At 33.2% G+C, this 24067-nt stretch overlaps 4 protein-coding genes across 4 annotated transcripts; 1 reads left to right on the top strand and 3 right to left on the bottom strand.

Moving 5' to 3' along the window:
• Positions 1-630: 630 nt before the first annotated feature.
• LOC106367472 (tyrosine-specific transport system 2) lies at positions 631-3200 on the bottom strand. Its single transcript, XM_013807254.3, has 3 exons — positions 1514-3200; positions 1311-1408; positions 631-901 (listed from the first exon to the last, which is right to left on the bottom strand). Exons 1-2 carry the CDS (start codon positions 2902-2904, stop codon positions 1330-1332), a joined length of 1470 nt encoding a protein of 489 aa, XP_013662708.2. The 5' UTR covers positions 2905-3200; the 3' UTR covers positions 631-901; positions 1311-1329.
• Positions 3201-8865: 5665 nt separating this feature from the next.
• Positions 8866-11365, top strand: LOC106364746 (histone-lysine N-methyltransferase family member SUVH2-like). The gene is made up of 2 exons (XM_048781141.1): positions 8866-8873; positions 9307-11365. Exons 1-2 carry the CDS (start codon positions 8866-8868, stop codon positions 11114-11116), a joined length of 1818 nt encoding a protein of 605 aa, XP_048637098.1. The 3' UTR covers positions 11117-11365.
• Positions 11366-14888: 3523 nt separating this feature from the next.
• LOC125609613 (receptor like protein 23-like) lies at positions 14889-17564 on the bottom strand. Its single transcript, XM_048781138.1, has 2 exons — positions 16427-17564; positions 14889-16186 (listed from the first exon to the last, which is right to left on the bottom strand). The coding sequence occupies exons 1-2, from the start codon at positions 17562-17564 to the stop codon at positions 14889-14891; spliced, it is 2436 nt and encodes an 811-aa protein (XP_048637095.1).
• Positions 17565-18710: 1146 nt separating this feature from the next.
• Positions 18711-20351, bottom strand: LOC106367474 (auxin-responsive protein IAA13-like). Its single transcript, XM_013807256.3, has 4 exons — positions 19862-20351; positions 19277-19663; positions 19144-19205; positions 18711-19053 (listed from the first exon to the last, which is right to left on the bottom strand). Exons 1-4 carry the CDS (start codon positions 20080-20082, stop codon positions 19013-19015), a joined length of 711 nt encoding a protein of 236 aa, XP_013662710.2. The 5' UTR covers positions 20083-20351; the 3' UTR covers positions 18711-19012.
• Positions 20352-24067: the final 3716 nt, after the last annotated feature.

The following is a 24067-nucleotide window of genomic DNA, read 5'->3' as shown; positions in this document are numbered from 1 at the left end:
TCCTGGGAAAGTTCTCCACCATGGATCCAAAGATGAATCAGACACAGAGAATAATATTCCACTAACGTTTGTCTCTATCTCCAAGATTCAGAATCAGGACATTCACGTTCTATACGAAATTTCACCAGAAGAGACCTTAAACCCCTTAATGCTTTTTTTTCCTTTCCCAGTACCTAGAGAAAATAATATAAAATTCCCAGAAAAGCTACAGATTTTCGCAGAAACTAAGTAATTTTCTCGAGTTTTTCTTCTGGATGTTTTTTTTTGTTTGTTTTTCCTGCTTTGATGCCTTGTCTCTCCCCCTGGTTGCTGGAAAGAGAGAGAGAGAGAGAGGGCAGAGAATCCACGTAGGCGTGCCAGGTAAGATATTTAGCGTTGTGATTCCCAAATTACCCTCAAACCGACTCGTTATTCGTAACATTCTCTTAGACCGATCCGGTTAGTTGTATTCGGTTTCAGTGGAGGAGATGATGCCAGCTTGGCGCAACATCAGTAAGCAGAAATATTTCTTTCTTTCAGTTACTCTCTTGATTCGCCTGACGTTAACAGTAGCTCATCTTCCTTGTGTGTGTTCGTCCTTTTTTGGTAGGGGTGGACAAGGATCGAATATCCCAGGTTTTTAAAATATTATAACTTTAAATATATAAATTTTGATTCGATTCGTTATCCATTCCGGTTCGAAACATTTCTTCAGTAACTGCAGATAGCATGTGGAACATTTCTTCACTTACTAAGTGAACATTATGACTGATAGTTGATCGTTCTTTGCTCGATTCTGCAGATAGCATGTCGGAAAGAAGCTGGAGCTTTCACATGCTTTCTAGGCGAAACCGGAAGGTATGGACCAGATGATTTTCCTGTCCCAGCACTGCACCCCTCATTTTAAAGTTGATTCCCTTCCCTGTCCAAAATTCAGAACATATTGGAGACAAACTTTAACCTCAACCCATAGTTCCTTATCTTGTAACCTCAGTGACAAAAATAGTCTCTTACTCAACATTAGTTTGTAGCAAGGATAGCTATAAATATCAAATTCAGAACATATTGGAGACAAACTTTAACCTCAACCCATAGTTCCTCATCTTGTAACCTCAGTGACAAAAATAGTCTCCTACTCAACACTAGTTTGTCGCAGGATAGCTATAATAAATATCAAATTACTGAGTTGCACACGTAGTTGTCTAGTAAATTCAAGATTTTAATTCTTCAATATCATCTCAATCGCTATTAGTTTTTTTTTTTTTACTTATCTAAGTCTAGTTAGCACAATCAGATCGTGTCACATGTCCGTAGAATAATGCAAACATAAAATTTCTGTTTGATGACTCTCTAATGCCATATCCCCAGTATAACAGCGATTACAAATAAGATCAACAAGCTAAAGTTGCCTCCGGGAAGAACCCATGACCTGCAAATATCAAAAGCTTTTTGGTTTCATATCATTCCTTGCAAAGATAATTGACATAAAGAAATAAAACAAAGTTGTATATGGTTGGGTGGAAGAAGAAGATACCTGAGCTTCTTTCTAGACTGCTGAATATAAGCCATTGCAGGAGGCAGTACACCAAAGAGAAAACAGTTCGCATAAACACCTGCAAAATCCAAAGCCCTCGAAAACGTTGAAGGAAAGTACGTTGCAATTAGAGCTGGGACTCCAAGCACAAACAGCATCACTACCGCTTCGAATCCATCACGAGCTCTCCCATCAGTTCCATTTGATTGTTTAGACACAAGCCTCCATGTATCAAGAAGCTGTTTCGGGAAGCTAACAGCGTATCCGATCAAACTAGTGGCTAACGCCGAGAAAGCAAAACCCTGAACAGCAGACAAAGCAGAAGGGTTCACAGACAGAAGAAGCGAGATAGGGTCAACAGCCGAAGAAGAACCCGCAGGGAGTTTGATCCTCGCGAGCCCCAAAACAATGAGGTTCCACGACAACACCATAACAAACGGCACAACACCGCCCACAAGAACCGCTCTCCGAGCATCCGAAACCGAGTCCCCAGCAAGATTGCATATAAAAGGAGTGATGACATGAAACCCCAGCGTCAGCACCATAACGGGAACCGCAGGCAAAACCGCCGAAACCTTCCAACAAGACTGACCAAACGAAGCCAACACGTTGGACCGAGCCACGGACAAACCTATAGCAACGAGGGAAGTTATAGAGAACAACATGAGGAAGCAGAGACACCTGTTGGTGACGTCAATGGCATTGAACGGGAAGAAACCGATCAAGACTCCGGAGACTAGAGGGAAGATAGCATTGGCTAATAACGGGTTCATTGTAGGAAACCATTGAGAGACAATAGAGCCAATCCCAGACACGCAAGCAACCATCAAAGCAAAACTCAGCGAAGCATAGACAAAAGCAACAAAGACTCCAAACTTATCCCCGAATGATTTAGTTGCAAGGCCAGTGAAGCTGACCTCTGACGCATTGTCTTCTTCCATAGCTGCGAAGCTGAGCTCAGCCACGAGGAGGATAGAGGAGATGACGTAGACCCAAGAACAGAGTAAAGCTATGGTAGATGGGATCGAACCGGATCTGATGGTTGCAGCTGGGAGGCCGAGCATTCCCGGGCCCACGGCGGTTCCGATGATCAGACTAACGGCGGCCCAGAAGCTCTTTCCGTTCTTGGGTTTCTGTAAAGTTTGGATCTTTTCGTCGTGCGGTGACTGAGGTTCGTCGTGGTCTGTGCTGCATCTGACGAGTGAAGGTGAGTAGAGAGAGCGATTGTGAGAAATGGGTTTCTGGTCTTTGATGGTGAGCTGCGGTGGAGGGGGAGTTTGAGTATGACGACGGTCGGAGAGCTTGAGGAAACTCCGGCGAGGGAGGGCGTTTTGGGGAGAAAGATGAGATTTTGTGGGGGTTAGGCAGTGCTGACGAAGAGGAAGAGACATTGATGTGATGTGGGAGATTCTCTGTCAAGTGGACCTGAGCTGGTTTGGTTTTGTTGTCAAGTGTTTCTGTTTAGAGTTTGGAAGGTTTAGTTGACTCTTTAGGGCTTTTGTCTAATAAACCAGACATAAGGGGGTTTGGTCTAATTTTTTTGTCTCGGGTCCTTTTTTTAAACCAAATTCTGGTTTGAAGTGACGTTTCTCAACAGAGCATTTCAATTCGATCGTGTCTAGTCTAAATGAAAAAGAAGCATTTAATCCTACTTTCTTTCGCTAGTGAGTCGTCCCACCCTCATATTTTTAAAGTAAAAGCTGGCTAATCTATCAAGGTTGTAGTCATATTCATTAGATCTGAGCAATTTGTCTCAAAAAAAAAAACAAAAAGACTCTCAAGTCTCCGTGGTGTGTGTTGTCCCGTCTGTTGCTGGAATCCGAGTTTAGTTCTTTCCCAGCCCGGACCTAAAGGACAGTCCTTGAGCGGGTCTGTTTCTGATTTTCGGAGAAAAGCAATTTGTGCAGGCAGCCGTTGAATCCACTTCCCACTAACATCGTGCTCTTCGTGTTCTAGTTTCTTAGATCTCTCCTTTCATACTTGTCTCGGCTAAATCTTCTTTCTGTTTACTACAAGTTTGTATCAATATTTGATGTCATGTTCGCTCCAAAGTAGAACGGTTTCAAATTCGATTGATTATGCTTCCCGTTTTTATTGTTTTTTGCCATGGAAGTATGTTTTTAGAGGTCTTATAGTTTGTTTATCACATATGGTAAGCTTCAGCAATTCATTTCTGAAATGATATTTACCATTTAGCAAAAAAAAAACTCTCAAGTCTCTCATGCAAGATGTTGTCTATAGTAATCCTTCTATCTCAACAAGTAAGACCAAGAGACTTTTGTTGCACGTCCATAGTTTGAAAGTTCCAGTGTCCATCTGAACTTTTAAACTCCACTCTAATCCGCTAACAATGTCATTATCGATCTATGAGATATCGATTTGGCAAAATAAAATTTGAAGAATCTAAGAAAAAGCTGTCACGACAAATATAGTGAAAGGATCATTAAGTTCCTCTTGTTGGTTAAACCTTTTTCAAGATTATGTCTCAAAAAAAAAAACTAACCAACAAAAGAAAAGTAGGCGAGAACCTTGATGATCCTCTCACCACATTTGTCGAGACAATTCCACTCTCTCTCTCTCTCTCTCTCTCTCTCTCTCTCTCTCTCTCTCTCTCTCTCTCTCTTTTTGAAGTTTTCTTAGGATGTGACAAGTTTTTTGTGGAACAAGTTCTTGTTCTGTGTAAAATTCAAGGCCATGGATACGTTCATCAAGTTTGATCCAATCTTTATTCATCCTACCAGTGGTCTTCAGTCTTATTGTAACACTCTAATATTATGGATTCTGTTACTATTGGATACATGAGAAATTGAGAATGCACATAAATCTAATTATCTCATTTAAATACAATTAAAAGAACCCTAAGCTGCTGCGTATATATTATACATGTCGTCATATCCACGTTTTCAGCGCCTCCCATCCTTTCCATAATCAGATAATTAAATACTACTCTCCATTTTGTATATCTATATTATTAAAGCAGAATACTTCTTATGAATCTACCCCTGAAATTTCTTATTAATTATAAAACATTCCATTTCCTATTTAAATTATTTTCAGTGTTATTCGATTGACAAAAAAAAGCCCAACCTATTTTCTAGTTACATTTACGTTTTGTTAGGCTCATTCAGTCGGGAATAATCCTATTTCGTACCTAGATAGATAATACAAAATCTAAGTCAACATATAGACTCGGTCTGATACCCTATATCATTTCTATCTATGTTAAACCAAAAAAATAACTTATACTATACATAACGTAAACTACAAAATATAACTCTGAACTTGCGTTTCACCTAAATCCTAACAGATGCACAAACTATCAATTATATAAACATGCATGTGTAATGATTTAAACTTAGGCTTATACAAATAATAATATAACAAAAGTTTATAGATTCATATTATTATACAAATAAGATAGATAATACAAATAATAATATAATGAACGACTACAGAATTTTAACTTACAGTTATACATATTATATTACATTCATACAATAATGTATCCTCAAACACACCCACTTTTTCATTATTTTCTTAATTTCGTTTTTTTTTTTTTGATACTTGGTATTTATGTATCTATCGAGATTTCATCAAGATCTATCTATATTAAAAAAAAAATTAAATGGTAACAATTCTCAGTAATTATAGGAACTAATAAAACTCAACAAATAGAACAAATAAAAAATATGATAAAATTTGAAGAAAGAATAAACTATTTTCTTAATGTATACTTTAGAACATTAAGGAATAACTTGGGCTACAAAAAATATATTAACTACACTGCATATCCTAACTTGGACAGAAGTATATATATTTGATTGAGACAGATTTCGATTAATATATTATATTCCTATACTACCGTAACTTAAATCCAAAAGTAGTTATGATTGGCTTCGAGAGATTTTCAGAAATTAATGAATACAATATCTTTCCAATTTATATAATTTGAGACAAAATCAATTTGGAAGCCCATAAAATTCATAAAATTATTAATTTCAGTTCTAAAGTCGACTTATTATAAATTATAGCAACAAATTTTCTTTAACAACTCGAAAATTTTGTATACATGAAATTTAAAATTGTGTTATAAAATAAAAAGTAAAAAAATATCACAATATTTTAATAAATGTAATATCTATACCTTAACATTCTTTTCATTACCCAAAAAATAATCTAAATAAAACATAGAGAATATAACATTATAAGGAAAACACATATAATATAGCAAAAAAATTTCAAACTAATCTACATACAAAAATTAATCAATTAAGAAAGTTGTAAATTTTCTATTAAAAATATTAAATTTATGAAAATATTACATTTAAAAAATATTTATTAATTTATCCATCGTTTTTAAGTCCATTTCGTCTATGTTTACTAACCTATCTATATTCGTTTGTGTTCTAACCTATACGCTAAGACTACATTCAAACTCTAACTCTATTCAAACCCTATTAACACCATCAAAAACCCGTTGTCCAAAAAACACAAACCAAATATATGGATATTCATTATAATTCTTGTGTCTTATATGGAATTCTTCTTTCAATAGTATATGGTTAGCATATTTCGAAATCATTGGTTCTCAATGTTATTAACCTTTTAAACAGCCAATAATGAACACGTTTTAATATTGATATTTATCAAAGTTGGTATATAAATATAAATATAAAACATAATAAATAGAAACTCACAAATTTTCGGATTCAAAACAAATAAATTCCAAGAATATTTTCTATAACATCTATTTTCGTAATTGGTACATACAATAAATGCAAAAGATAATATATAGAAACAAGATTTTCCGATTTAACTAAATTAACTTGATGACTACGCATAGAATATATTATGTTTGACATGGTAATTGAATTTTTATTAGTAATAAATGGAAACTCATATATTTTCGGATTCAACAAATTAATTCCAAGAATATTCTCTATAACATCCATTTTCGTAACTGAATTTATATTAGTTACTATATATTCTGTTTGACATGGTAACTGAATTTATATTAGTTACCATATATTATGTAAATCATGGTAACTGTATTTAGTTATTAGTTTTATATAATAAAGAGAAGATCCCCCAACTTTCTCCTCAAACCGAAGACTCTCGCTTTAAATTAGGTCGATATTAAAAATAGGCAGCACTAAATTTATTAATTGACTATAAACAAATATAAAATCTATTAAAATATAGATTAGACAAATATTTATTAATTTAAATAAATTTTTAAAAGAAACGATCCCGCGCTTTGAAAGCGCGGGTCAAAATCTAGTATACTATTAAAGCAAAATCCTTCTTATGATTATACCCCTGACTTTTCTAATTAATTACAAAATTTTCCATTAATTTTTTTAGTGACTTTTCCAATAATAAACCTGATTTTGTTGGTCAAAACAATAAATTAGATTTGTAAGGGCAGTGGGCTTGGACCTATTAAAATAAAATAAAATATATGTTTGCTTTGCTTTCTGGTTGAATTTGTTTTTGCGATCTAACTTGATCATTTTTGTTTGTGATTTTAAAATCAAATATAGTGCATCTCATTTTAATTCTTTTCAGAAAATTAAGATATTTGAAAATATTCTTTTTCTGAATATAGTAACTTTATGTTATTAAAATTATTTGTTATTCTTTGCTATATTATTTATACCTTAAATAAATAGATATGTAAATAAAATAATTTTCTAATATTTCTCCTATTTTATTATATTGGTGATTCACAATATGAAGTTTTTTTTTATTTTACCTCAATTATTTGAAATGATTTAAAACAGAAAGTACCCACAACCGAAAAATTCAAAATTTTTATATATCCATACCACACAAAATATCAATATATTCAATCACTTTAACCAAAACTCAACTTCATATATAACCAAAATTGTTCATATATTTCTAAACCAAAAACCACAACCAAACTGAAATTGAAAACCAATAAAAGCAAATTGGAATCGAACGAAAACCAAAAATATTTATAACGAAATAAATTAGTTAACAAACAGTTATATCAACAAATTTGTCAACAAATATATTCCTGCACTTTAAAAGCGCGGGTCAAAATCTAGTATTTTTATAAAGTTGGCATTTTTATATGCTAATTTCTTTTTAAAATATTGTTTACATATTTTCTTCTATTAGTTTAATTATTTTATTGATATTTAGTAAGAAATACATGACACATGTTTAATTTAACTACATTTTAAACTTTCAGTAATAAATCATCTAATGAAACATCAGGACGATTCAAAATATTCGACATGTACCCTTAAAAAATTTACTGTTCGTAAGAAATGAAAAACCAAAACTTGATCACTACATTTTATTTTTCCTATTAGTCAATAAATTTTAGATACAATGTAACTAATTTTATTTAAATATTTCTTTCCTTAATAATTTTTTTTGTATCAGCTATTTTCTATTAAATACTAATTTCCTAATTCTGTATTTTTAATTTCTTTATTAAATACTATTAATTTTTGTGTTTTATATATGAGTTTAAAAAAATACCCGACATGTGTTTACTTTATTTTGACTACTTATTAAAAGTTTTAGTAAAAAATAGATGTCTCATCTATATATACTTATGAAACGTCGTGAATCTAAGTATATAAATCGTCGAAGTTTTATTTTCTCAGTAAATCACATTTTATTTTTTATATCAACTATTTTTTTATTAAATACTAATTTTCTATTTTTTGTTTTAAATTTCTATAGTAAATAATATTTACATTTTTGTTTTCTTTGTAAATTTAAATGCCCATTAGTGTTTAAAAATATACACGACGCGTGTTTACTTTATTTTGACTAATTATTAAAAAATTAGTAAAAATTAGATATGCAATCTATATATACTTATGAACCGTCGTGAATCTTACTTGAGAAGAAAAAAAAATCAATCGAAGCTTTGCATCTTCTCAAGAAATGAGGTATTCCGTCAACTTTTAATTTTGATTCTCTTTATTTTCATAATCAATTGTGGTTACAAGCTACCACGCGTCTTAGGAGGGCTTGTTGGATTGATAGTTTGGTGCGATTTCAATTTTTTTCCCAAATCTCATCTTATTAGATCTAGTGTTTGTAAAAATTATCTTAAATCCTTGTTTATTCGACTTATCATTTATTCAAACTCTATTTGTAGAAGAACTCCAAGTTTTGGAATCCTTATAAATAGAACTGATGTTAAACTGAAGTATTTTTTTCAATATTATGTAAAGAACTCTAGATCTCAAAAAATATTTAAACTTTCAAAGATCTAAAATGTATCCTTTGCAACTGATACAACATGGATGCATATTCAATCATTGAAATGTTTAACATGTCTTAACATTGATACTCATATCCATATGACAAGGTATGTGGTCTCGATATTGGGATTTGTCAAAATAGCTCAAAATAATTAAATTAATAATACCTGAATATTATAAATACAATATAAAATATTTAGATTATGTAAGAAAACTAAAAATTACGAAGAACATTAGAGTTCTTTTGATGGAATTTTATGGATATAAAAACATACATATCTGTTCTTTCTTTTTCTTTTTGACAACTCATATATATGTGTTCTTATAAATAGATTTTTTTCCATTCTTGATATTTTAAAGTATTTTAAAATTTATTATATTATAATTTGGTGATATTTTAAATTATTTCTAGACTTTTATACTTTTTTATAATCCAAATATCTCAAAATCTGAATATATTATTAAATCCTTAGAAGAATCGTAACCTCCTTCTTCTGGTTGTAACATCTGGATGTTGTCATTGTAATCTCTGCGTAACAGGAACCACAACAACAACTCCTTGAACAACTTGAACGCATCTGGAAATGGTGCATGGTACCGGACGCGAAGCCCAGGTGCTGTTCTGCCTCTCTCCGCTTCATTTGGGAGAATGACTACTCTAGTCCCGTTCCCAGACCTTAATCTCATGCCGGATTCCCCACCCCCCGAAACCGCCTCCCACACAGGAATCACCGCCGTACGGTCATTGGCTCCGACCCTAGATGTTGAGAGAAACTCCCTCGCGATCTTCCCCGTACCGGGTCACGAAAACCACCATGCTCCGGTGGTTCAAACACTCCACCAAGACAACCAGGAACTTGACCGGTATGTCTTCAAACGGACTCGAATGATCTACGACTCTCTCCTGCTTCAGCTCACTGTGGAGTACGGACCTAATCCCAAGCCAGCCGTCAATGTCAGGGCTTCGAAACTGATGGAAGAACGTGGGTTGTGGCTGAACAAGGGCCAACACTTGGTAGGTCCAGTCCCCGGGGTTGAGATCGGGGACATATTCTTTTACCGCAAGGAGCTTTGCATGTACGGCTTACACCGCCATTCACAAGCCGGGATTGAATACACAAAGGCTAGGCTAAGCTCCTTTGGCGTGCCTATAGCAACCAGCATCATCGCATCGGGTGGCTACGAGGACAATGAGGACAGAGGAGATGTACTGGTTTATTCGGGCCAGGGTGGTCGGGACAAATCCGGGCAGCAACGTCAGCACCAGAAGCTAGTACGTGGGAATCTTGCTATGGTACAAAGCATGCAACTCGGTGTCCCGGTACGCGTCATTCGCGGGTTTCACTACAAAAACGAAGTCAGCTCGAATGTGTTCATCTACGACGGCCTGTACAGGATCGTAAAGTCCAGCCGTGTTAGAAAGTCAGGGTTTGATATCTTCAAGTTTACACTTGTTAGAATCCAAGGACAGCCCGAGATGGGCAGTGCAAGACTGATGCGTGCGCTAACACTTAGAAACACGCCATTGGCTTGGATGCCTGCTGGGTATATAAGCTTTAACCTTTATGGTAAAAACGAGGGTGTCCCGGTGTATCTGTATAACGACATTGACTATGACCGCTCACCGCTGAACTATGGCTACATCTCGCAATCTGACATTAGTAGTGTGATTGCTGCTCAAGGAGGGAACAACGGTGGATGCGATTGTAACCTCTCATGCACTGATGATTGTATATGCGTGAGGAAGAATGGTGGTGAGCTTCCTTACAGCCCTTATGGATCTTTGTTGAGAGGGAAACACGTTATTTTCGAATGCGGGGTTACTTGCAAGTGCACTTCTGGTTGCACGAACCGTGTCGCGCAAAGGGGGTTGATGAAGAAGATGGAAGTTTTCCGAACCAGGGAAGCTGGTTGGGGTGTTAGGTCGCTGGATTTGATTCACGCGGGCGAGTTTATCTGTGAGTATGCTGGTACTGTGGTCACAAAAGAGCTAGGGGAGATTATGTCGATGAACGGGGATGGTCTGGTCTATCCGGGACGGTTTGCTGCAAACTGGAAGTTGTGGGGTGATTTATCTGATGTTTACCCGGGTAATGTCCCGCCGAGTTATCCTACTATTCCGCCAGTTGATTATGCAATTGACGTGTCGAGGGTGAGAAGCGTGGCTGCTTTCATTCGTCACAGCAGAGAACCAAATGTGATGGCTCAGTTTGTGTTCCATGACCATAACAACTTGAAGTTTCCTCGCGTCATGCTTTTTGCACTGGAGAACATCTCACCGTTAACCGAGCTAAGCCTGGACTATGTGGTGGTCGATGAAGTGGACGAGAGACTCGCCATCCGTGGCTGAGTAGTTTCCAAAGCTTGTTTCTGTATTTTTCTTTTCTTTTTTTTTTTTGTTGTGTCTTACAAACTAAAGCTTTTGAATTCGTTTCTCCAGATTTTCCTTTATCTTTCTGCAAGTTAATGTGTCATATTATTTTTTGTATTATCTCATCTGATCTGATATTTTTGAGAGTATTATTATTTTCTGAGGCGTATGAAAAAGTCATAAGAGTATGATTTCACTTTCATGACCAAGACATTAAGTAGACATACTGTCCTTATATCAAGTCAACTTTAGAGTGATTAAGATTCTAAACATTACTGATTTTGGTTGATTTGAGGAAAGTGAAACCCTTCTCCACTAGCTTTTCCACTACACATTATTGTTCATAGAGTGTCTGTTTAATACTCTGAATCAATCAGAGCATTTTATAAGCATAAAACCTCTATCGAAAACTTTCCACCTTAAGCCAAGTCTCATCAAAGTCAAATCAAAAGCTTCCTCAGCTTTTGCCTCTCATATCATCTGTTTCTTGGCCGCAAAACAAAGACATTTATCTGGACAGATTAGTGTACTCTATCTTTGTTTGATTGTTCAAGTGAACTAAATGTGTTTCTCTTCTGGTTCTGCCAATTCAAAGAGTTTTCGTATGTCAGAATTTAGGCAAATACTACATTTGGTTCATTTAACTCGTGGAAGAAAATCACTGTGGAACAACTGATGAGCTTCACTCACTTTCATCGGTAAAAAGTCTAACTCACATTCATAGTCTACAATTCACTAAGAGTTTCGAAGTGGAACATTCTAATACACTCACAATTAAATATCTGAACTGTGAAATTTACGGGATTGGACATCCATGGATAGACTACAAGGCTACAATCAATATTTTCAAAATTTGACTGGAGGAGTTGCGGTGGAAATATCTGGCAAATAAGGTTGAATGAGTCAAATTTTAATGTTATGTAATATTTATTTTATTTTATTTTATTTTGGTGTACTTAAGTTATTCTAAATTAAATTTAGTATATGTATTTATGAAAAAATAACTAGAATGACCAAAAAGAAAATAAATGATAGTTTTGAGGTTGTGAATAGTGAACTATAGTTTGGAGATGCTCTTAGAGTCAATAGTCAAAGTCTGTATACCAAAACTAATTTTGCAATTAAAAATATTTTATTCTATAAATAGAGAAATTAAAAGGTTTGTTTCCACTTTTTGTACAGATTATCATTTCTCTACTTTTAGAATCAAATATAAAATGATATTGGCAATTTTTTTATTCTAAAATGTGTTTAGAGATAAAATAAAGATAGAGTGAAAATACTATCATAACATTATAATTGGTGAGAGACCCATGGATATCTCACTACTATATTTATTTTATTTTTCATAAAAGCTAATTGTTTTTTTTTAGTTTTAAGCTAAGAAAAATGTAAATCATTGATAGAAAGTCATGTGTCATTTGAATTTTTTCGGAAAAATAAATAAACTCTCATCCCCTATATATTAAAAGAGAAGTATTATAATATTTTTTTGTAGCCACGTGTCATCACTACAACCATTTTTAGAATCTTTAGAAAAATATGTTGATTCATCAAAATATATAATAAACTTTTTATTAAACTAATCATAAATTGATTATTAATGTTCTTCACTATTTTCTTAAATAAAAATAACGGAATTACCAATGTGGCTAAAGTATATATGACAATTAATGATTTTGAATAATGAAGATTTGATAAAAATTAGTTTATTCTCTATCATTTTTAAAATTTTAACATATTAAAACAAATTAAACAACCACATTAACAATATAGTATTAATTTAAATTTTTATGTATATGTTATATTTTGAATTTTTAAAACGAATATAAATGACTAAAGTTGTCAAAAATCTCACAATGAATTTTTCATGGTTGAAATTTTTTGTTATAACAAGATATAAATAATTACAAAATTATATAATAAGAAGTCTCATTTAAAAAACTTTAATATATTAATATTGTTTAAAATAAATTATGTACCATATAAAAATACATATGTATTTTAATTTCAAACTTTGCTTTGATTTTTCGTTTCATAAAAATTTTGAACAAATATTGACAATTTAATATTTAGTTTTAAAACTTTTCATAATGTTTTTGAAATTATAAATGACTAAAACTATTAAACATCCCACAAAAAAAAAATTTGTTATCGGTGATTCAAAAATTTTGTTGCAGAAAATACAAATGATCAAAAAACAATATGAGTATAAGATATTATTTAACAGATTTCAATATTAAAAATATACTATATATCTATGTTAATATCATTAAAACTTAATTTTATATCATATAAAATAGAAAAAAATATTTGTTTGAATCAATAAAATTTATTTATGTGTTTGCACCAATTTTATCATATACGTAATATTTACTGAGTTTTTAATCATCAATATATATGTATTATTTAATAATATGTAAAAGAATATATAATACGTAAAACTAATTTATATAATATTTATTCCGCGCAAGGCAAGGATCTTAACCTAGTTTAGATATTATTCTCATCCCATCCTCTCGGACAGACTCACTTTAAGAAGATGTATGGCACGTGCCACATACTGATTATATAACTTTCTTGTGATCTTAAAATCGAAAGAAAAAAAAAGATATCTAGCCCTTTTGGTTTAAGTGGCTTCATGTGCCCCATATGATTCCAAGTTCGAAGCCCCTTAAAACCGTCCTACTCTCTTTCTAACAGTCTTTCTGTTTTCTTTTCTTTTTGTTTTCTTAATTTTCTACACACTTTTGTTATCATTTCATACGATAATTTCCCTCTTTTTTTTCTTTTGTTTATGCTACATAAAACTATTCTTTTTTTCTTTACAAACTTTTTTTCTTTTGAATACTAAATTTTTCATAATAAAAACTATAATTTATTTTAATTTCACTCTAACAATTATTACTATTATTTTAAAATTTTCAATACTTAGATTAATAAAACTAAAAGGAATAAAGGTTGTAACTATGAAAATTAATTATCATAAATATGAGAATTATTATTTATTTGTATGGTTTATTTAAAATAAGATGTAACACTTTAGTGACTAATGTAAATTTTAAAAAACGAAATAATAAAATCCAATTCACTCAATTATTTAATATTTTAATTATATTTTTTATATTGTGCCACACATTATATTATTTTCTAGATCAGCTCCTGTTCATCCTCTCTTATTTATTTTGATTATTTTTATTTGTTTAATGTTGAATGACTCGTTACAAAGTTCTGAAGAGTTTCTTAGAATTCTCTAAACGAGATTCTGAAAAGCTTTTTAGAAGTCCCTAATGAGATACAATATTTGTCTTTCTCCCCATTTCACTATTTTTATCTTTCTATTGCTTTAGATATTGGTTGTTACTGTGGATGACACTGCTCTTAAGAGCTCCTCAATATATATGGATGTTCTAAGATATCTTCAATGATTATTAAGTGAACTGAAGATTTTTTTTCTTCTGGTTCTGCGAATTTGAAAGGATCTTTTTGTAAATTCAAAGTTAAGGAGATTTTTTTTACTGAGCCAACCAGATTGTCATTGTATTTGGTAAAGAGTCTCGTCTTTGTTTTTCTTTCATAGGCAATAATATTCATATTCGGTTAAGAACACCAAACTCAAGTCTGTAGCAACTTGGACTGATATAATACTTTAGGTATGTTTGAAGTCTTTATTGATACTTGGTGCTTCATTACACAAACATGAACTACTTTGACAAACGTTTAAAGATAAAATGCAAAACATAAACAAAATCTAACGGGTTCTGAGTATGTTTGTACCAATTATCTTGACAAGCCACTCTGGTTTGTATGAAGCAACGACTTGACCTATCACAAATCCTAACAACACTCCAGGAGCGTATCCTATAGCCACTACTTTCCAGTTTAAACCCACTCCTTCTTCTTCTTCTTCTTCTTCTTCTTCTTCTTCTTGATTTGGGTGTTGCATCGGTGGCACACTTGGGTGGAAGCAACTCTCCTGTAGAGGAAGACCACAGAGACCTGCATTCCCTTCAAATGATGATTCAGCTTGCCCGTTAAATTGTGTTCCTTGTGGTATTTCACCTTTGAGTTGGTTATAAGACACATCTATGAACGCCAAAAACGAGAGGCTCCCGAGTCCATTAGGAATAGTCCCTGTGAGTTGGTTTCTTGAAAGGTCGAGTGACTCGAGCTTGGAAACATTTGACAAAGACATAGGAATGTGTCCTGTGAAGGCGTTGTTGGATAAGTTGAGTGCAATAAGTGTCTTCAAGAGACCAACAGATTCAGGAATCTGTCCTTCAAGTTTGTTTCCAGAAAAGTCAATGGTTGTGTAGGAAGTAAGGGCCATCTGTTGCTCCATGTGTAGACCTTTGTATCGCAAGTCTATCGTGTCTTCATCAGCAAAGTCACCATTCTCGTAGTCTGTCATATACATCCTCCCAAATATATTCGTCTTGAGTGATGGTGCTTTCCAGTTCACAAAGTAGTTTGCTGGCAAGTTTCCAGTGAAGTTGTTATCCGATACCTCAAGTATTCGTAGCTGAGGAAACCCTAAGGGACCTTGATCAAGAGGAGCGATATGACCAAAAAATCTATTTGAACTGAGAGTAAGGACTTGCAAATCTCGTGAAGCCTTGAGCCAGAAAGGAAACGTGTCTTCGATTCTATTGTTGTCAACACTTATGAACTTGATAAAGGAGCAATTTAGAAGAGATCTTGGAAGCTTCCCCGTTAGTTGGTTGTAACCAACATCAAGTGTGCGCAACGTGGCACCCACTGAGAACATGTCGGGAAGGCTTCCTTCCAAGTTGTTTTTCCGAAGTTTCACTACCCGAAGGTTGCTTAGACACTGAGGAATTGCACCGGTGACGTTGTTGTAGGCTAGATCAAGAACCTCAAGAGAGGAGCTTCGGCTGCATATTGAAAGAGGTATGTTTCCTGTGAAATGATTGTACCGTGCTCCCAATATTTTGATAGAGAGTGATAGAATTGGCATTGCTCCTTCAAAACAGTTCAAGGACAAGTCTAATATGTTCACTGATGAACTCACTAAAACTTCCGCTGAACCTTCAAATCCATCGAAAAGATTGTTAGCAAGCTTCACGAAGCTGAGACGAGGAAGATTTCATAACCATTCAGGGACCTTCCCTTTGATTCTATTCTTGGAAATGTCTAATACTTCCAAGTCTTGGAGAGAATTTAATAATTCTGGGAACCGTCCAATGTTGCAGTCTTTCAATACTAAGTATCTTAGGGACAGTGGGATGTTTGAATCTGAACTTAAACTAGCTGGTGATATACTATTACCGGAAAGATCAAGCTTCAACAAAGATTTGAGAGACGAGCTGAAGACTCTAAAGTCAATTGGGTAGCTTATGTTTAGGAAAGAAAGGTCGATATCTATGAGGGTGGTAAGCTTTGAGACAGTGTCTAGGATCTGACCTTCAAATTGGTTATACCCTAGGAGCAGATGCTCTAGCCTAGAAGAAGACAAAGAGGAGTTTGAAACTTCAATGGGGCCGGTGAAATGGTTTCCACGTAGATCAAGATATGACATGAAAGGCATAGTGAGTATATAAGAAGGGAGGGGTCCAGTGAAGTTATTATCGACAAGCCCTAACACTGAGAGATTGGTTAGGCTCTGTAGAGGTAGGATACTACCAGTGAGCCTGTTATCATCAAGACCTAGAATGGAAAGTTGGGTGAGGTTACTAATGGAGGAGGTTATTTGGCCATGGAAGTCATTAAAGGCAAGAAACAAGATCTCTAATCTATTTAGTTTTTCGAATCCGGAAAAGAATGAAGAAGAGGAGGTAGTGAAGTAGTTGTAAGCAAGACTAAGGCCACGGAGATTATGCAACCCAAAGAGGCTGTTGTTGGGATCCAAAGCTCCTGAGAACTCATTATCGGAAAGGCTTAGTCGAGTTAGCTTGCTTCGATTGCCTAGAGGCTGTGGAAAATCACCAGTGAGCTCGTTCCAGGATAGGTCTAAAAGGGAAAGTTGGCTTAGTTTACTAAATGAGGAAGGAACTTGACCTACGAAACCATTAGAGGAAAGAAACAAAACCTCTAGTCTGTTGAGATTGCCGAAACCGGAAGGGAGTGGAGAGGAAGTGAAGTCGTTGTTAGAGAGGTTGAGGTAACGGAGATGTTGCAAACGGAAGAGGCTACTGTTAGCCTTCAGAGTTCCACTGAGACAGCCACTTGGGAGGTGTAATTTCTTGACCGCACCCGTAACGTTGTTGCACCGGACACCACTAACATAGTCGTTGTGGTTGCAACCTCGGGAATCAAACTCCTCCTTGAATTGCACGAGGGCTTCAATCTGATCGGGACGACAAGCAGAAAAACCAGTAACAAGAAGAGCATCTATAGTTAAGAAGCTTGTTTCAAAGACACAACAGAGTAAGAGTGCTGAGAGTAAACAAAGACGCGAATGCGACATGGTTGTCTTGGAGTAAGAATAATATTCTTTTAAGCAAAGAGACACATAACATGGGTTCACCGCAGACTTCAAACTTAAAGCAAAAGAGTCTTCTCCAAGTCTTCTTCAAGTCTTCGTAGTGGGAACTGGAGAAAATTTTGAGCTAATCAGTCTCATATCACTAACGTATTAAGTAAAGATAGACAGCACTAATCACGCTTAATTGGTCCAAGTATATTAGACAAATCTCAAAGCTACCGACGTGGCAAAGTGAGGAGCTGGACAGTTTGACACATTCTTCTGGATCTGGACTTGGGCCGAATTAAATTCTAGAGATTTATTGGTATTCCCGTTTAGAAATGACGTATTCGATGTCTGAAACCGATAAACCGAGAACGAAGAACCAAAGCGGAAACAAACCAAAAATCCGGAATCAAAAACAAAAAACGACATTCACAAATATCTCAATAGTACTAATATATTTAAAATTAAAAAAAAAATAAACAAATTGAAATCGAATAGCGAACCAAATAGGTAATAAATATATAAAACAGAGTTAAACTAATAATTATATTTAGTTTTATAATTACCAAATATTATAAAAATATTACTTATAAATAATTACCAAATATTATAAAAATATTACTTATAAATCAATATTTCCAGAAAAACTGACTTATCCAAATATATTAAATACAAAATATTAAAATTACTTTAATTATTTGAAGAATTTTTATTTAAAATATTAAAAGTTACCGAATTATCTAATATTTGATCCGGAAAAACTAAACCCCTGATTTATTTATTATCCAAATCACCGATTTTTTTTTTTTGAAAAACCAAAACATAACCGTAACCAAATTGAAACTAAAATTTTATCGTATATAAGCTGGTTCCTAACATACTTGAATTAAATAAAAAATCAAACTGAAAACCGAATTGAGTTTCATAAGTAGCTGAACGATGCATATGTCTTTAGAACCAAAACAAAAACAAAAAACATAACCAAAAAATCAAGCCTAATGTTGATCTAAAATGGACAGTATCTTTGACATTTTATTTGAATTTTGGAGTCATTTTCGTGTTTGCATATTTTTAACCCATTTGATGTCATGTGGATATAGACTCGTTTCTTGGATCAATAAGAGCGAACTCATAAAACAAAAGTTGTTACAAAACCCATAACAACGATATTAGATAAGCTTCAAATATTTACAGTGTGGTAAAAGAAATAAAGAGCATTCTCTTCCATAGTATATGATGAAATCTCAACAGCAAAATAAAAGACAGCAATAAAAGATAAAAAAACCCTAAAGAAAAAACTAGGAAAAACCATTAGAAGAACCAAGAAACATACACAACCTTTGATAATGATCAATCTAGCTTCTGTTTCTTCCTTATGCTTGCTTCAAAAACCCCACAAAATAAAAACCTGTAACAACGTAATGTGGAAAAGAGAGCTAAACCTGTCACTTTCTTTGTCTCTCGTTCGATTCTTGATGTCTTGCAGCTGCATATAACAAAGATGTTTTAGTCCATGATTTTTATTACATGTTTCAACAAAACAATAAGAGACACCAAGACAAGATAGTCTACATACCGAGTCCATTAGCTTCAGAGGTTTTCATCACCCTAAGCCTTTTCACCGAGGTGATGAACATTCTAAAAAAAAAAAAAAACAAATTAGAACATTATAAAACATTCATCAGACTCAAAGTTTTTAGATGCTTCACCTCCATGGGACATCACCAACAAGCATCCAATCTCCTTCCTTGTCTTCATAAGTAAGTACAAACTCAGAAGATCCATCTAAAAGCCTCAGCGGCTTGGTGAACTGACCCGTTAACCCGATAGTACCCGGGTTACCGCGAAAGAACATATCTTCCAGTGTCTGCGCCAAATTCTCGTAAGAAGAATGAGCATTCAAATCAACTTTCCTTCCTATAGCAACTCCATCCATGTTCACCTTAATAAACCCAACTTGCACTTTCTTGTTCACATCTTTAGTCTCATCATCTTTCACCTTCTTCTTACCAGCTTCCCCTTCTTCTTCCCTTGCTGACTTTGCAGCTAAACTGTTCATCCTGTGAGATCCAATAGGTGGCCATCCCACAACTTGACTGCTAACACACAAAGCAAACCATCACTACTCAGGACTTGTGGATACCAAAACGAATCAAAAGCTATTTCCTCAACAATAACAAGACTCCTAATTTGAAAAACAGAGCCTTTCTTCCTACATAAGTTAACTGAGCAATAGCCAAACACTAAGAATCTTTAGCTAGGAAAGGATTGAACTTTTATGACAAAAGACGAACCTTGAACGAGGAGGAGAAGCACCAGCGTGAGAAGCAGAGTCAGCAGCTCGTTTAGAGCCAACAGAAGGAAAATCTTTTGCAGTCAAGAGCCTCCCACGCTCTCCCCACGCGCCGCCACCACCTTGTTTACCAATCTTGGCCGCCGTTCCACCGCCAAGACTGAGCCCTAGACCAAGCTCTAGCTCACTTTCAGCTTTCTCCATCTCAAGCTCAGAAATCATTTAGACAACAACAACAACAAAACCCAAAAGAGACTTTACAAGTCAAGAACTTAAGAAAAGAAAACAACCTGAGAGTGCAAAGGAGACAAAGAAAGAGGAGAGAAGGAAACAAGAAAACAAACAACACAGAAAGAGACAGAGAGAGGATTTTAAGGGTTTCTTGAAATCTGGAGAGAGTGTTCAAGGAGAAGAAAGAGAGAGGATTAGGTGGTGGAGAGAGTGATGAGAAACGGGACCCATATGTCTGGTAGTGGCCATAGGCCATACCAACAACAATGCCATTCTTTCTTCTTTAAAGTCCTTTTCTACTTTTTTATTTCTATTTTATTAGTAAAGATTTTAACTTTTCTTCCCGACATTATCATACTTGTCGTGCTCCCGTTGCGTTAATTGTTTTGTTTATAAATGAAATAAAAACTTTAAAAAACTATATAGTATGAAAAACAGTTGTTTGTTTCTTGTATAATTTGTGGAAAGCTTTGTTTAAACATCACTCTTTCTTTTTCTATTTTTGCAAGAATTTGTATTCGTTTTGATGATCACCACCATATATGGATCGTTTATTTGTATTCATACAAATCTTATTTGGTAGTTATGCTTTATCATATTCATTAAACGCAAAACTGGCTAGATATATGAACATCTATAGCTAACCAGTTTTGAAAAGTTTAATTATGATCAATAATGCAATCTATATACAGATAGTGGAGATACATCTGTTTAAATCTAATTGGAATGACTAATCATTTTAGTCTTTAGTCATGCTATTATCTTTGAACTTAAAGATTGATATTCTTATGCATATCTATATATTTTTGTATCAGTGATAATGATATGATATGTTTTCTTCACTAATCAAATGAGTTTCGTTTTAATACCCATGTATTTGTTTTTAACAAAATAAAAAAAGTTGTCATTATATCATATGTATATTCCCCTTGCTTATTTTTTTTTATTTTGTTGGAGACTATGATTGATGTCAAATAAAGTGAGAAAATAAAAAAAATTGGTTGCTAATAGGAATTATTAAATAAATAGTAGTGATGAGATTAGGCATCATCATGTTTCTTGATATGCTATGATGATCCTTTGAAAACTTTTTCAATCGCAATTGATGTGTGGAAATTCCTCTTTTGATCAAAATCATGACTAAGTGACATTATGAGCACATATATTTCATACTCTATTGATGGATTTGTTAGAAAAAAAGGAACTTAGTTTTCTTTAATAATTTGAACATTTTGAAATAGAATTAATAATTTCGATGGTCTAAAACATGACCGTCGCAATATGAACAACTAAACAACTATTCTGAAGAAAGAAAAAAGGACAATATAAAAGATAGACTTTTTTGGTCTTCAACAATTTAACAACAATACCAAATTCCATAAATATAAATCTAGTAGCAAATTACTCTTATCTTGACATAAGCCTTTTTCTCCTAAATGAGTATAGCTTTATTATATTTCTTATTTTTATATTATATATTTTTTAATTTTAGTAAGATTGTATATTTAAATATATATATATATAGTTTTTTTTAATAATCGTAGGTGATCCGAACATTAATCTAGACAAATTTCCCCAAGCCGGCGCATCAGTTGGTAATACTGAAACTAGCGTAAATCCACTTAAACGAGAATCGAACCTTACGAAAATAACTACATAGATGTTGCATATTTATTATTTAGTTCCTTTTTTTTTTACTAAATCATAATTACTCTCCTCTCACATTTTTAACAAATTTGATCATCATTCTAGTAACATTTTAATCAAAATTGGAAGCTAACTATAACATGCGTTTGTTGTAAATGTGAAATTACTAATCATAATGTTAAAATTTCAAAATGTCGATATCATATTTGCAATTGTATTTTAACAAAAAAAAGTTACACATGTGGTCTTTTTCTTAGGAATAGGATACCTGCATATATCTTCAAAGCGAACGTATTCTCCCAGTTCCAAGAACCATCAGTTAGTCAATATCAGATATTTGATTCTATATTTTTCAAGATATATCACATTATACGTTTGTTCTAGAATTCCGTGTAGTTTTAAAATTTGCGATTTATTCATCTTCCTCCTTTTGCAATTTTCCTCGCTTCTTCTTTGGCTATCTGTGTCGTTTCTTTATAGGACAAAAGGCACGAACATTGCTTTAGCTATAAAGTCGAAACCCAAGTGGGCTGTGGGGTTTGCTAGATACTCCCTCCGTTTTTTAATATAAGTCGTTTTAGAGAAATTTTTTTGTTCCAAATTATATGTCGTTTTCGGTTTTCTATGTAAAATTTATTAATAATTAATGTTGCATGACCAATGATAATATATCTTCTATTTTTCTATTTGTGGTTAGGTAAATAACTAATGATGTTTTTGTTTAGAAAATATAAGAAATTAATGGTTTTCTTAATTTACGTGCATAGTTGTAAAACGACTTATATTAAAAAACGGAGGGAGTAGTAATTAAGAAAATAGATTGAAAGAAACATTTCTTTATTCATAATCCGCGATTCCGCATTAGCATTTTATATATGTGAAAAATTAGAGAGAAAGTGAATGTATCGGGTTATAAAATTCTAAAAACTACCATTAGTGCATAGTAATATCGATGTATCATATGAAACCTGAAAAAAAAAGAATCGATGTATCATTTATTGGTTGAGTCCACAAAGTATAGGACGATGCATGATACTAGAAAATGGGAGAAGCGTATTAAGCTAAGGGCATCTCCAATGGAACATTAAAATTTACTAAAATAGAGTAACTTTATTATAGAGTTAGTTTTGCTCCAATGATTTACTCTATAATAGAATTACTCTACAATAGAGTGAAATATAGAGTAATCTTATTTTTTCACTCTGGAGTAAAAAAATAAGATTACTCTATATTTCACTCTATTATAGAGTAACTCTATTATAGAGTGAACCATATGAGCAAATTCAACTCTATAATAAAGTTACTCTATTTTAGAGTGAAATATAAAGTAAATTTTAATGTGCCATTGGAGATGGTCTAAGACCACATGCATAGGTAAAAGCAAACCATATGCAGATACGTACGAAACAAGAAACAAAGACTCAATCATCTCAATGAGTTGAAATTTGAGAAAAAAATGGTGTGGGAATACTAGAAGCTTCTCACTTTGAAGTCTAAATGAGTCCTCTGATATATACCTTTCAAAATATTGTTTACTTGTCCGTTAATTATTTTCAAAGTATTAACCCCATGTCCAGTCGAGTAAATTTTTTGCCTAAAGCAAAAATAAAAGATTGGCGCGCTCCTATGAAATTGAAGTGAGGACTTTCAACCTAGAAAGTGGTACTTTACCACTGGACTATAAGTCTATAAGCGATATTTACGTTATTAATTCCCTTAAATTGTTTATGTAATATAGCGCTTAAAACTTTAGTTTTACCAGCTTTAAGTCAATACCGGCCCTGAATTTACCCCTTATTGCATAAATTTACTAGAAACGCAGATGAATCTTTATTCAAGGATTGCAAATTTATGTTTCACCATGTATATATAATGTATTGTGATCCTTTACGAAGTGCTGGCAGGGGCGGACCCAGAAAATAAATTAACATGGGGTAAAATATATATATTAATCATTACAAAATATTAAATATAATTTAACAAAATAAATTATATAATATTTTTTAAGTAAATGACCTTAATCATTAAATTTTACATCTTATTTAATGAAATATTTAAATTAAATAAAAATAAGTATTTTATAATATTAAATATTTATTTTAAGTAATATTAAGATAAAATACATATATTACACATATAGTTTCATTATAAACACTTATTTAACATAGTTTTTATTTTAATCTAAGTAGTATAATTAATAAATACTAAATTAATACAGATAAATAACAAAATAAAGTGTAAATTTTTATTTTTTTAAAACAAATATATACTAAAGAAAAGAAAATCAATAAAAAAAAATAGCAACACAACAAAAAAAATATTTATGAAA

The sequence above is a fragment of the Brassica napus genome, chromosome A5 (genome assembly GCF_020379485.1).
Source record: "Brassica napus cultivar Da-Ae chromosome A5, Da-Ae, whole genome shotgun sequence".
NCBI lineage: Eukaryota > Viridiplantae > Streptophyta > Magnoliopsida > Brassicales > Brassicaceae > Brassica > Brassica napus.
The sequence above is the reverse complement of the archived record's forward strand: the minus strand, read 5'-3'. Positions and strand labels throughout refer to the sequence as shown.